Consider the following 12995-nt stretch of genomic DNA (forward strand, 5'->3'; position numbering starts at 1 on the left):
TTTTTTCTCGAAATTGCGAAGGATTTCGAGGATGTGTGTATTCATAAAAAATGATTGTAATTGACGCCTGCAACCAAAAATAATTTTCCCAGAATGATTTGACAGTTTTTGATTTAATTGTTTAATAACTTTTTAATAAAGCCTCAATCAAGAAATTGATATTCTTGATTTTCATCTTATTTTGACCTCTAGAATCTCCCATTAAAATTTTTCCCAAAGGTGGCCGAACACCCTGTATAATACATATTATAAAGCTTTTATGCTTCCTAACAATGTATAAATATGTTCGAAACGTTGGCAAAAATTTTGTTACTGATTAAATTACGCTTACTTTTATCTGCCTACAAATAACTGTTGTCCATCCTCGACGTCGTTTACTCACGATCAAACGAAATTTGTATATGTATTAAAAATTGATATATTCGTTTGCACTTACCACCCAATTAGCTGCGTTGCCATGCGGCATGTTCGACATCCATTTATTGATCACATTATTGAAATCTGAAGCCGTCGAATTCTGATTCACGTCCGTGATCATTCCAAAATTGAAAGGGAAGTGTGCTCCGGACACGTAATACTTCATTGTCATCGACGTATTTGCATAAGCTTCGACCATCATGATTTTGCTCGAGTTCGTATACTCGTCAAGGACCTTTCTCCAACCTTGCACGACCTCGTACGTACGCGGCTGATCAGTCGTGTATATTTTCTTCGTGTACGCGTAATTGTTAGGGTCGTTGGTTTGTCCTGTCAGCGGTTCGTCCAGATATTGGACGTCTTCGGAAATGAAAGGCACAGCGTCGATCCTAAAGCCATCCACACCTTTGTTTAACCAAAACCTCAGGACGCTCTGTAAACGATGATGATCATTGAATGAACTTTGAAAATTATAATATTATTTTCATTAGTTTGATACACACGAAGCTTTTAACATCAGATATATTCTAATGAAAAACGATCGTCAAATGTTGAACTAAACAACGTATGAGACGAACGAACGTCGTGCAAAAATGACATAACGTTAATATATCATTTTTCAATGTTAAATCAATTTTTTTGTCGCGAGAAAGTTGCTTCCAATCGTGTAAATGGGCCTTTTTTGTGACGATTTACGCCAACCTTCAATGTTATTAAATTCAAATATTCTCTTGATGAAGATCAGCCCTTTCGAACCTTTGATTTAAGAAGAGAGAAACGAGGAAGACCAACACCAGAAAATTCGATTAATATACCATTCTCTTTAATAGAAAAGGTGTCCATTAATCATATGGATGAAAATTGCTACGAGTTTTATGTCATCTATTATTTGACTTCTTAATATAGCAATAAACAGAACACTGAAGAATAAGAATGTGAGAAATCATTATTTCAACCTGCGAATATTTAAATATCGATTAAAAAGGAAGATTGCAAACTCTGATATGTAAGATTATCTTTGGAGAAATTTTTAAATTCGCGTTTATAGAAGAAACAAAGCAAATATATCAACTGAATTAATAAACGCTTTTTACATGCATCACATCTTGTCGGTATGATCAGAAATTGCATCGATATGCTTTCGTTCTTGCTAATCCTGAAATCTTTGGAGCAATCTTCGGATTTCTATCTCGCGGACGATGGGAGTTCTGAACTCTTTCTATCCGTTCGCTTGAATTCATTTAAATTCAATCGAACCCAGTAGCGTCAAAATTCCGAGCACTTCGAATCGCGGATGTCAAAATCCGACGTAACACCAACAGCGGGATTTCAATTCCTATTCTATCCGGTGGGATGTGCAGAGCCTTAACGTCAATTAGGTTTCAGCGATGTCGAACGAATTTGGCAAAGTTTGATCGTATTTTCGTCGCGCGGTTTATCGAACGTTGCAATCTTTTTCTCCGTGTCCATTAAAATTGCAATTGGGTATGAACATTTCAAAAAGTTACGAAAGCTAATTAACACTTCAATGGCTGCACGTATCATGCGAAGACCGTTGTTCATCACCACTGATATTGTAGACCAAAGTGAGATACACGAAGATGCTAGGAATATTACTATAACGAATTATAAATGTAACCTCAACAAATGTAATAAGTTGAATGTATGATGAAATGGTGACCGATACATCAAAGTCACGTATACGTGACAACGGCCGTCGAAATGTTAAGATATTGAATCGTATCGTATATGTAAAAAATTTTAACTTTTTGTACGTAGAGAAATGTGTGTCTGTCAGTTTGATAAAATTTGGAGAGTGTTTATATAACTTAAAATATAAATATTCTTTCCAAGAGTGGATTTTATGGTGTTAATATATATTTACCAGAAACTGTACGATATTTCGCTCACTGTTGCTTTTACAGCGAAAATATACAGACCAAAGTCATTGAAAATGAAGTTTAGAAACATTTTTGTTCAAATTTTCAATAGAATCAATAGTCATTGAGATATCGAACTGAAAATTACAAACTTTACTGTCCTACTAGGGTAAATAAATATAAGATAGAAGAGCTTTTCTTCTTTGTACTCCCGAAAATAAAATAAACAAGTGTACAATATACAGGGTGTTCGGCCACCCCTGGGAGAAATTTTAATGGGAGATTCTAGAGGCCAAAATAGGACGAAAATCAAGAATACTAATTTGTCGATGGAGATTTCGTCAAAAAGTTATTAACGTTTAAAATTCTGCTCGTACTGAATTTTGTTCTAGAAAGTGGGTAGGATTTCGGGGGTAGGTCTATTCATAAAAAATTATTGTAATTGACCCCCGCAACCGAACATAATTTTTCCAGAACGATTTTAAGTTTTTTAATTTTGTCGAAAAATTTCACACGTTTTCCAATTTTTTTCTAGGAAATGAGTAGGATTTTGGGGGTATGTGCATTGACCAAAAATGATTGCAACTGACCCCTGCAACTAAAAATAATTTTTTTAGAACGATTTGAAAAATTTTTTTATTGTCGAAAAATTTAGGCACCTACCCAACCCCCTTGTCGATTTTTCTTAAAAATTCGTTTTTGATTTTTAGTCATTTTATTTGACGCCATACAGAAAAGTTGTGTAATACTTTTTTGTAGGTGCCCATGAGCTCTACTTCAGAAAAAAGTTTCATTGAAATATATTCACTATTGTAGGAGTATTGGCTGTTTGAAAATTGGACCATTTTTATGTGGTTTTTCTCATTTTACGAGGTCAAAGAACAACTTTTTCATTATTGTTAGAATTTCTACATATTCTACACCAAAATACGCGTTGTTTGCTTTTTTAAACATTAAAATCGTCTAATCCGTTCAGGAATTATGGTGTTTTAAAGGTACGCATGAAATTTCGAGGAAGCATTTCTGGCCAGAAATTATATTTTCGGTAAAGAATTTTTTTTTCGAATGTGCGTAGGATTTGGAGGGTATGTATATTGACCAAAAATGATTGTAATTGACCCCTGCAACTAAAACTAATTTTTTCAGAACGATTTGAAATTTTTTTTTTTTAGGGTAACCAGACTGTTATGGTCAGACATTATATTTTCAGTAATGAATTTTTTTCTCGAAAGTGCGTAGGATTTTGGGGCTATATCTATTCACAGAAAATGATTGTAATTGACCCTCGCAACCAAAAATAATTTTTTTTAAACGATTTGAAATTTTTTAATTCAATTTTTTAATAACTTTTTAACGAAGCGTCAATCAACAAATTGATATTCTTGATTTTCGTCTTATTTTGGCCTTTAGAATCTCCCATTAAAATTTTTCCTGGGGTTGTCCGAACACCCTGTATTAAGATGCGTTAAAATAGTTTTATTCAGATAATTCCATGTTTTTTACAGAATTTTCTGTCTACTCTGCTATTTCCATAAAATTTATACCATTTAGTTCACAATTGTCTCCTTTCATAACGCATAGTATTGCTTTCACCGTTCTTGTTTTATCTCTGAACACACTCAGAAAGTACATATTGTGGTTTTCTTTCACTATAGAATTGTTTATTATCGATAAGTAGCAATTGAACGTAACAATTAACATTCTGAGAAAATTACTTAGCAAGAACACCGGGACGAGTCAAAGTAACGTTGTACCGACAAGTGGCTCCTTGAAACAATGAACACCTTTCAATTCCCGTCGTTTATTTCGCTTTTTACAGGACAGAGTTGAGCGAAATTTTATTCAAATAATAAACAATCAATAAAACCAATATGTAAGAATTCGTTTGTGACGTGTTTATGCGAACAATTAAACTTTATTTTATTTATTTATATCAGTAAAATATGCCCGTGTTGTGCTAATTTTATACGAAACAAACCAAATAAAATTTTACACCATTTGCAAATTTTCCAATCCTGATTCGTCGATTTTTTCGTGGAAAGTTAACGATCCCCCATTCGTTCATTTTTGAATTTACCATTTCTACACACTATATGGTTTTTTCAATACGAGGGCTGGAAGTTGGAGGAACTTTAAGCTGACTAATATTTTATAATAAATGCTGACTTAATATACAATGTACCACACGAACTCTGTCCACTTAAATATCTTCAAAATGTTACATACGGAAGTTGTAGGGTTCAAAGTACATTTTCTCGCATTGTTTGAAATAATCGAGATATTTAAATGAACAGAGTTCGTGAGACACACTGTAGACGAGTACGTTCACAGCTTGTCGAATGGCACGCAACTTGAGTATATCTAATAATTTTTGCAAACTGATTTCCCCGATAACAATACACACTGTTATCCGAACAAAAGTTTCGCTATCGACGTGACTACTTGCACAAGCGTGTAATCTGTTAAGACAACTGCAAGCAACGAGATAGCGTGATTAGATATCGTGGCTCTCATCCGGGTTGGAGAATTTAATCAGAGTCAAGCCGGTTTAAGCTGAATTATAATAGTCAGCTTCGTCTCCAATATAACTTATCATCGACATAATTCGATGGGATTGTCTGCTAGTGCCTAATTTTGGCAGGAGGAGCCACGAGCGGAATTAGGGGTTCGTTGCCAGGCCGATGGTAATTCAATTCTGTTGAAAATTCTGTGCGCTGAAACTAGGACCCGATTGAATCTACTCGATATACTTACACGACGAGACAGAATTTTCGCTTTTGCACGTGTATTCTTCAAAAATTAAAAGCCACTTGCACGAACATCGCGGAAAATAATTTGAAGATCACTGGCACGTGACTTACATGTATACCTTACGTAAATCTAATAATTTGAAAACAGTGGCAGGTTATTTCGATAGAATAATGAGTTAGAATATTAATACGTTTACTCTAATTTCATCGATTAAATCTCCAATTACGAAAACACTCAAAGTAGTTCATATCTCTAGAGACAATTGTTACGCAATTGTGATTCGATGTTGTGATTATACGTCAAAATTTGTAGAAATGTCAATCAGTGAAGTAAATAATGAAAATATTTCTATAATTAATTACGATCGTTATCGTAACACTTAGAGGTTATCAGATATCTGGTGCATGGAGAATTTGTAGAGAGAGATTCATAGAAAGCGTTGCAAAATGTTCCTAGCGTTGCATACAAATGACATGGATGATGACGTGAAAATTAATATTCGTTATTTTAATATCTAGCATCAGTCGTGTAGATTAAAAACTTTTGCATGAAATTTCATATTTTAGACAGTAATATTATAATATTTGGTGTGTTTCTTCGATCGATAGATTAATAAATTATAAAATAAATTAACGTATCAACTAGATTTTTAGATCTCTGGACGAATGGATTCGTAGCATATTTATGATCAGGGCTAAAAAATTACATAAACTTGATCTATTATTTATTCATTTGTTGATCGAAATAGGCTAAGTATGTATACACAACTATTATTTAGAATTTTAAATTATCTTGTAATATGGATGAATGAATGTTTAGAAATAGATACTTATCTTTTTAAGTATGCAATAAAATTATTTCCATTGAAAGATATTTTTCACAATATTTCTCCAGCTATGCAAAACATGAAAAACAAACTTTCAAATGATGCTTCGTGTTTACAGGAGGTCTAAATGGCATCTCATTTAAACAATAAACGAGAATATAACTGGTTCTAACGAACAATGGAATATGAAAAAGAGCGTTTTCACTATTTTGTTCATGATGAAAACTTTTAAAACGTATTACAGACTGCATAGTGTTTAAAATTTGTGTTGTGAAATTGAAACGTACGATGCGAAATTCCGTTTAAATGGTAGCATAATATTTAGGCATTTTTAGTAGAGCATAAAACTTAAAAATTGTACGGTTCACAAGTTACGATACTAAAATAGAAAGAATCTCTACCTAATAATCTGAGTTTTGCGTGAAATTTATCTCGCTTTTGTTAGAATAATCCAATAATCGGATATCCTGGTTTCGGGCAAAGCCAAATGCTTAATTACGATTGTTCCAACCAAAGCACCTACCTGCATTTCTCGTTCAACGCGTTCGTTATTGTAATTCAAATCTGGTTGTTCCGGTGCGAATTGGTGAAGATAAAACGCCCGGCGCTCCTTTCGCCACGTCCAAGCTGGCCCTCCGAATACGCTTACCTGCGTGCAAAAAATTAAATGAAAATGTTCCATGTATCGTTACAGGCACTAAAGTAAACGATCGTAGTGTTTCCCAATATATACATACAGTTACATTAATAATAATATAAATTGTGATTCGAAAATGTTCAGTTTTGTTTCGAATAAAATGTCATAATTTTTTCAAATTCTGTAAATCGAACTACGTTCAATCGAAAGTACTATACAGGGTGTTGGGCCATCCTTGGGAAAAATTTTAATGAGAGATTCTAGAGGCCAAAATAAGACGAAAATCAAGAATACCAATTTGTTGATTGAGGCTTCGTTGAAAAGTTATAGAAACATTTCCGGCTACATAGTATGTTTTCAGTAAAGAATTTTTTTCTCGAAAGTGCGAAGGAATTCGAAGGTATGTCTATTCACCAAACATGATTGTAATTGAACCCTGCAACTAAAAATAATTTTTTCAGAATGATTTGAAACACCTGAAGTTTCAGGGGAATCATTTATTCATGGTCAGACATTATATTTTCGGTAAGAAATTTTTTTCTCGAAAATGCGTAGGATTTCGATGGTATGTCTATTCGCCAAAAATGATTGTAATTGACCCCTGCAACTAAAAGTATTTTTTCCAGAATGATTTGAAATTTTTGAATTCAATTTTTTAATAACTTTTTAACAAAGCGTCAATCAAGAAATTGATATTCTTGATTGTCGTCTTATTTTGGCCTCTAGAATCTCCCTTTATTTATATTTTAGTTATTGTTTGTGCAAAGTAGTAAACTTTCTAGAGTCCAAATTCGTTTTTATGGTTTTTTCATTATACATCGAATTTTTTGTGTTTTAAATCGGTATGCTTCGAGTCTACAGGCTTTGATCGAAAAAAAGCAATGATATTTTCACGCTATCAAGTGATTTCCTTTATTTGATATTTGTGAGGGAGATGTAGGTATTGTAGATATTAATAGAGAAAATGCAGCATATTTTAAATATTGTTAGTAATTTGGAATACCAAAGACGAATGTAATTTGTTATATTAAAAAACAATTAACGTTATATAATTTGCAACACCGTGAATAATATGGGCGAATGATCTATTAAACAATGGCATCTATGAACGAACAGTAATTGTAACATTTTCGACTCAAAAAAACGAGACTCGCATTCTATAATTAATTTTCTTTGAAATGATCGAAAACCAAAATTGTACACGAAGGCTATTTCGTCGTGAACTCTGTCCACCTTTAAAACTTCTTGATGATACTGAAAAATGTTTCATGCAAGAATTAAATGTCTTTGAGGGAAGCATAGTTTGGCGCAATTAGTTTGTTTATAAACGGACGCGTAGACGACATATACAGGTGAGTAATATTTTTTTGAATAGAATCATACATTTTTTAATCCACTATTCAATGCAGTTCGTCGTTCCTTATAGAAAAGTATTTAATCACTTATGGCGAAAAGCCATTAGTTTCAAAAATATTTCTACTATATTATTAAAATATCATTATTCTAAAATAATATATTTCATATAACATTTACTATTTTTGAATGTATTAATCATTCAACTCTCCATTCCCAGCAAAGAAGTACTGCATTATTTATGACGAGAAGCTATTTGTTTAAAAAATATTTCAATTGAATAATTTAAAAGCTTTAATATATACGCTTAAATATCTTTTAAACTAAATATTTTTCACCTTAAATAGCTTAATAGTCTCCCACAGGAAATGGCTAGTTACATCGAATGATGTATTAAAAAATATATGATTCTGTTTTAAAAAACATTAATAATCTTCATGTGTCCTCTACGCGTTTACTTGCGAAAGAAAAAATTACAGCAGATTATGCACCCCTCAAAACTATTTAATTTTAGTCTCAAATATTTTCCAAAATCATGAACACTTTTGATATCGATTTAGTACGAAAATCAAATTAAACTCACCCAGTTATTTGGTGGGGCAAGAGTGCCATTTTCAGTTAGTGTTCCGTTGTGCCAGACATAAAAATCTTTGTAGGGTTCGATGTTTTGCAAACTCTTCTGGAACCATTCGTGCTGGTCCGAGGAATGATTGGGAACAAAATCTACGATCACCTTCAAAGACTTGGCGTGTGCAACCGCCACCAACCTCTCGAAATCCTGCATCGTACCGAAAACGGGATCGATGCTTTTGAAATCGGAAATATCGTAACCGAAATCAACCATCGGACTAGGATAAATGGGAGACAGCCAAAAAGCATCAACGTTCGATTCGGACAGATGATCCAACTTGCTCGTGATACCTGCAACCGATGAAAAATTGATTCTCGGTGAAAGATCGATCTCTGTGATCGGCCATTATCGATGGATTCCTTCGATTTCTGTGGTTGTATCTCAGTTAGGCAACATTTATTTATCATACCTCAACTTACAGAAACATTACATAAACACTTTCTTACCCTACTTGAAAAATACAATTTTTCAAATTGATTCTACTAACTTATTTTCTTACATTTATTCATGTATTTTTAATTATTATTTTACTGTAATGTTTTTAATTTCTAATATCAAAGAACAATTCATGGAGAACATTACAGGTATGTTTGAATGAAATTATTTAGTAGTTCTTGTAGAAGAAAGAAATTTTGCCCATAGACCGTCTTATTGATGTTAAAACTTTCAAATAGCAAACAATATTATAAGTTATGTATTAGTTCCATTCAGGGACTCATCTCATTGCTTTTGTACGATTCGAGTTACTAAAATGTAAATACAATCTTCTGTTTTATAGTATACCTTTAAGTATCGTTTCTTCAAGAACCATATTAAAAATTAATCGAAGTACAATAACAATAGGTGACAGTATAGTCTCCAACGTAATTCGTTAAAATTGACACTTACATTTGTATTATATTTTAATACATTCATTTCAAATAATTTATGATTATCTTATTCTATTATTTATTGAATATAATATTACTAAAAAAAAGCTTCGTCAGTGATATTATATACAAAAATTAGCGTCATTTTTCGTGTTCATTCAAAAATTATCAGGAATTTAGAATGAGCTAATATTTAAAACACATTTCCACAAAATATGGTAATAATATTATTGAGAATTAGCAATATGTGAATTTAGACGTCCATTAATACTATAATTTAGATTGTTAATGGGTTTTTTAGATGTTTACGGATGTTGTACATCAAGTTTATATATTTTTGTTTCCTTCTTAATCCCTTTGTTGAAACAGACTTCTTCAGTATTACATTGCACAGAGGAATGCTTTTGCTGTCTACACGATCGCTCGTTAACACATTATTACAACAGTAGGCTTCATTTCCGCCAACTAAGCTTTTACTTCGAAGAAATTTCAATGACGTAAAATATTCCCAACAATATAACATGAAATACTTCGTTATTTACGCGAGCATCGTTGTAGATATTCAGTTCTAACTTAATTATATATTTTTCAGTAATTAATTAATTTATTTAACGTAAACTTACCTTCAAAAATCGAACACATTTTATAATAAATTTCCAAATTATGTTCAACGCTGGGTATGTTGTAATTTTTAACGATACTTAAATATATCCCAAAGAATTTTTCAAAATTTTGAAAATTGTTGAATTTACAGACGTGTAAAGTTGAGTGCTACCTCTTTTCAAAAACTTGTGGCTGCTTAACTAACAAACGAATGAGAACGCGCTTTTGGTTGCTTGTAGTGAAAACATTAGAGTACCAAATAAAAATTATACCAATTAAAAGAAAATTGTTTTTTTGCAGCTCTTTGAAACAAATGCTCTGCCCTAGTACCGGGGAAATGTTTAAAAATCTTATTTAAGAATATGCATACAAACTTTAATTCCTAAATCCTTACATACACTGCAGCCAGGTGATCGCAATACTGATTGCCAGAGTATTGTGCGTGAGCTAGTCGATATCTACTTATTTCGGTGTAAAAAACGAAAAATTCTATGATATTATGGAGGATGTATTTAAATGTGATTGCTGTAAAAAAAGGTAAAAATAATCTAACCATTTAAAATCTTTGAAAGGGGTTTGCTCGTTCCACCGCAGCGCCATCTCAGTGGTGGTCGCATAGTTTTTTTTTCGGCGCCATGTAGTCATGCTTAGCCGCATGCTTATTTGAGTTTGTATTTTTACGCTTATATATAATATATCTGTATTATGTGTGATAACCAAATATATATTAAGTTATGTGTACAAGTGGAGTTATTCAACACTCCAACAATCTTGTGCAAATACATCAAAGCAGTCATGGTTCTACAAACATTCAGAGTCTCCATTTTGTCTATCTACTAAGAGGTTCTTGTACCTTAAAACGCGTGGAGACTAAATAATAGATCCATTCTCGAGATACGGAAGTGAAAGAGAAAAGCATAGTGTGTTGAGTGTGAAGGGTTTGCTGAAATCAGCCACTGTCCGGCATAGAAACCCTAGAGATTTATTTCTGGTTTGACCCAGAATACAATCGTGATGGTTAGAAAACCCTTAGCGTTATATCAACACGTTGATTGCCAAAACCAAGACGGTAAAATTGTTTACTAGACCAAAACTTTGATTCCAACATAACATATACATAACGTAAAATTTTGTCTCGGTACTTATTTTAGTTTCTTCGACATTTCAATTTGAGAATTAATTGTTTTAATTCCATAATGAAAATTCCAGTCATCCATACATGGGGGATATAACAGTTAAAATGTTAAACAAACCCAAGGTCGCAAACACGAATAATTATTAATAAAACAATATTATTTTGAGCATAGGAAAATAAAATTGACGGTGTACTACTATAAAACCTGATAACATGACACATGTCGATGTCGAGGAATAATCAGTTTGATACTCATCAAGATTCAATAATTCATAAATATAAAAACAATCTTTTATGTTTTGTGATATCTGCCAATTTAATTACAATTTTTTCAAAAGCATTTACTATATTCGCTCTTTATTGGAACAAATGATGTTTATGCTCCTAACCTGCAAAGGTAACTAATTAGGAATTATAAGGTTTCTACAACCATAGTGATGCCATAAAATTATTAACTAAAGAACTTCTTTATTATATCTATTTATTTTTATTCAAAAAGTCAAATTTATAACAACTTTATGTGAAATAATTTTATTTTAAATATGTCTGACCGATCTTCTCATAAATACACATTTAGTAAATTCACGCCTAATCTTATATACAAAACCACCATCCAGAAATAGGTGACGTAGCAATCAATGTATCTAATTATTTTTAATGAATCATATTTATCATTTTGATGATTATTTTCTTAATTATCATTTCTTTGTTATTCTCTTCACACTCATACAGAAAGACGGACCAATGGCATTCATGGCACGATAAAATTTAAGCGTCGACCGTATTTTGGAGATTCGGCCCACTATGGATTCTACGCGTTATCGGAACCCGTGCGATGCAATCAATGCATTAAAGTAAAAATTATTCTTCAACGAATGTTTTGTATATTGCACCAGAGAGATATAAATTTTCTCTGAGAATAACTGGAGCATCGTGCAAGCTGAAACCCTTTATCAGAATGCGTTTCTCTGTTTTACATTTACCCGTCAAACACTTTAGAACACAAGTATAACGCATGCTTCGTTAAAATTTATATTCGCGCTCAAACGGCATCACTTTCCTTTCCGAGCTTTTAGCGCCTCGCATTCGTTACACTTCGTTTTCCTTTTCTCGGCTAATGTTTGCAGCTCTGAGCTCTTAGTGTCTCGCATTCGTTACACTTCACTTTCCTTTTCTCGTCTAATGTTTGCACGCTTCGGTTTCCTTTTTTAATTATGTACAAGATACACGCCGAATTACGCAATCGTGTAAATCGATCAAAAGACGCCGAGGCGAGGACAGGCGGAGTCGTAATTATATTCTTATTCCTGAAATGTGATCCGAGATCATCTCGATAAACAAGAATTTCATATTTAATTTCGTTGGCATAATTCTATCTAAAAAAGGATCGTTAAAGCTCCTTTTAAAATTGTTACTAGCATAGTAAATCCTATATACGAACATTGTTTGTCAAATGAAATCCATTTTTTATAAAGGAAATATTAATCATTTTGGCTAATTTAATTAATATTAAATTCATATACAGTTCATAACAAAGTTCATATACAGAGTGTGCATCTACTGGTGGTGCAAACATATTATAGGGTGATTCTACAGATTAAAGTAAATAAAAGTATTGCAGTTGACCAAAATTATAAGAAAATTTACTTTGTGAATAGTCACATTTTGACTATTAAAAAAAAAATAAATATTTGTTAAATGTGCGTATGTTAAAATTGATCTATGGATAATGTTGATTGCTTCTCGTAATTTTTAATTTATGTATATATATTTCTAAACATTTAAAAAAAATTCAATTTTATATAATAAAGTCTCTATCTTCTTTAATAAAGAGGCAAATAAATAAAATCTTCGTTATCTGAGTATTTTTAGGAAATAATAACTTGTACACAA

General features: G+C 32.2%; 2 protein-coding genes across 9 annotated transcripts in view; one reads left to right on the plus strand and one right to left on the minus strand.

Moving 5' to 3' along the window:
• LOC143345521 (dual specificity calcium/calmodulin-dependent 3',5'-cyclic nucleotide phosphodiesterase 1) overlaps positions 1-12995 on the plus strand; it is a 441802-nt gene that overhangs the window by 361069 nt on the left and 67738 nt on the right. The window lies entirely within an intron of this gene.
• The window catches only part of LOC143345523 (alpha-glucosidase-like), a 123076-nt gene that overhangs the window by 7766 nt on the left and 102315 nt on the right, over positions 1-12995 (minus strand). Inside the window, exons 3-5 of the mRNA XM_076772744.1 lie at positions 8448-8785; positions 6398-6523; positions 437-850 (exon numbers count right to left, since the gene is read on the minus strand). Of these exons, the coding sequence (XP_076628859.1) occupies positions 437-850; positions 6398-6523; positions 8448-8785 (878 nt within the window). The remainder of the gene's footprint in view (positions 1-436; positions 851-6397; positions 6524-8447; positions 8786-12995) is intronic.

This window comes from Colletes latitarsis, chromosome 9 (genome assembly GCF_051014445.1).
Source record: "Colletes latitarsis isolate SP2378_abdomen chromosome 9, iyColLati1, whole genome shotgun sequence".
Classification (NCBI taxonomy): domain Eukaryota; kingdom Metazoa; phylum Arthropoda; class Insecta; order Hymenoptera; family Colletidae; genus Colletes; species Colletes latitarsis.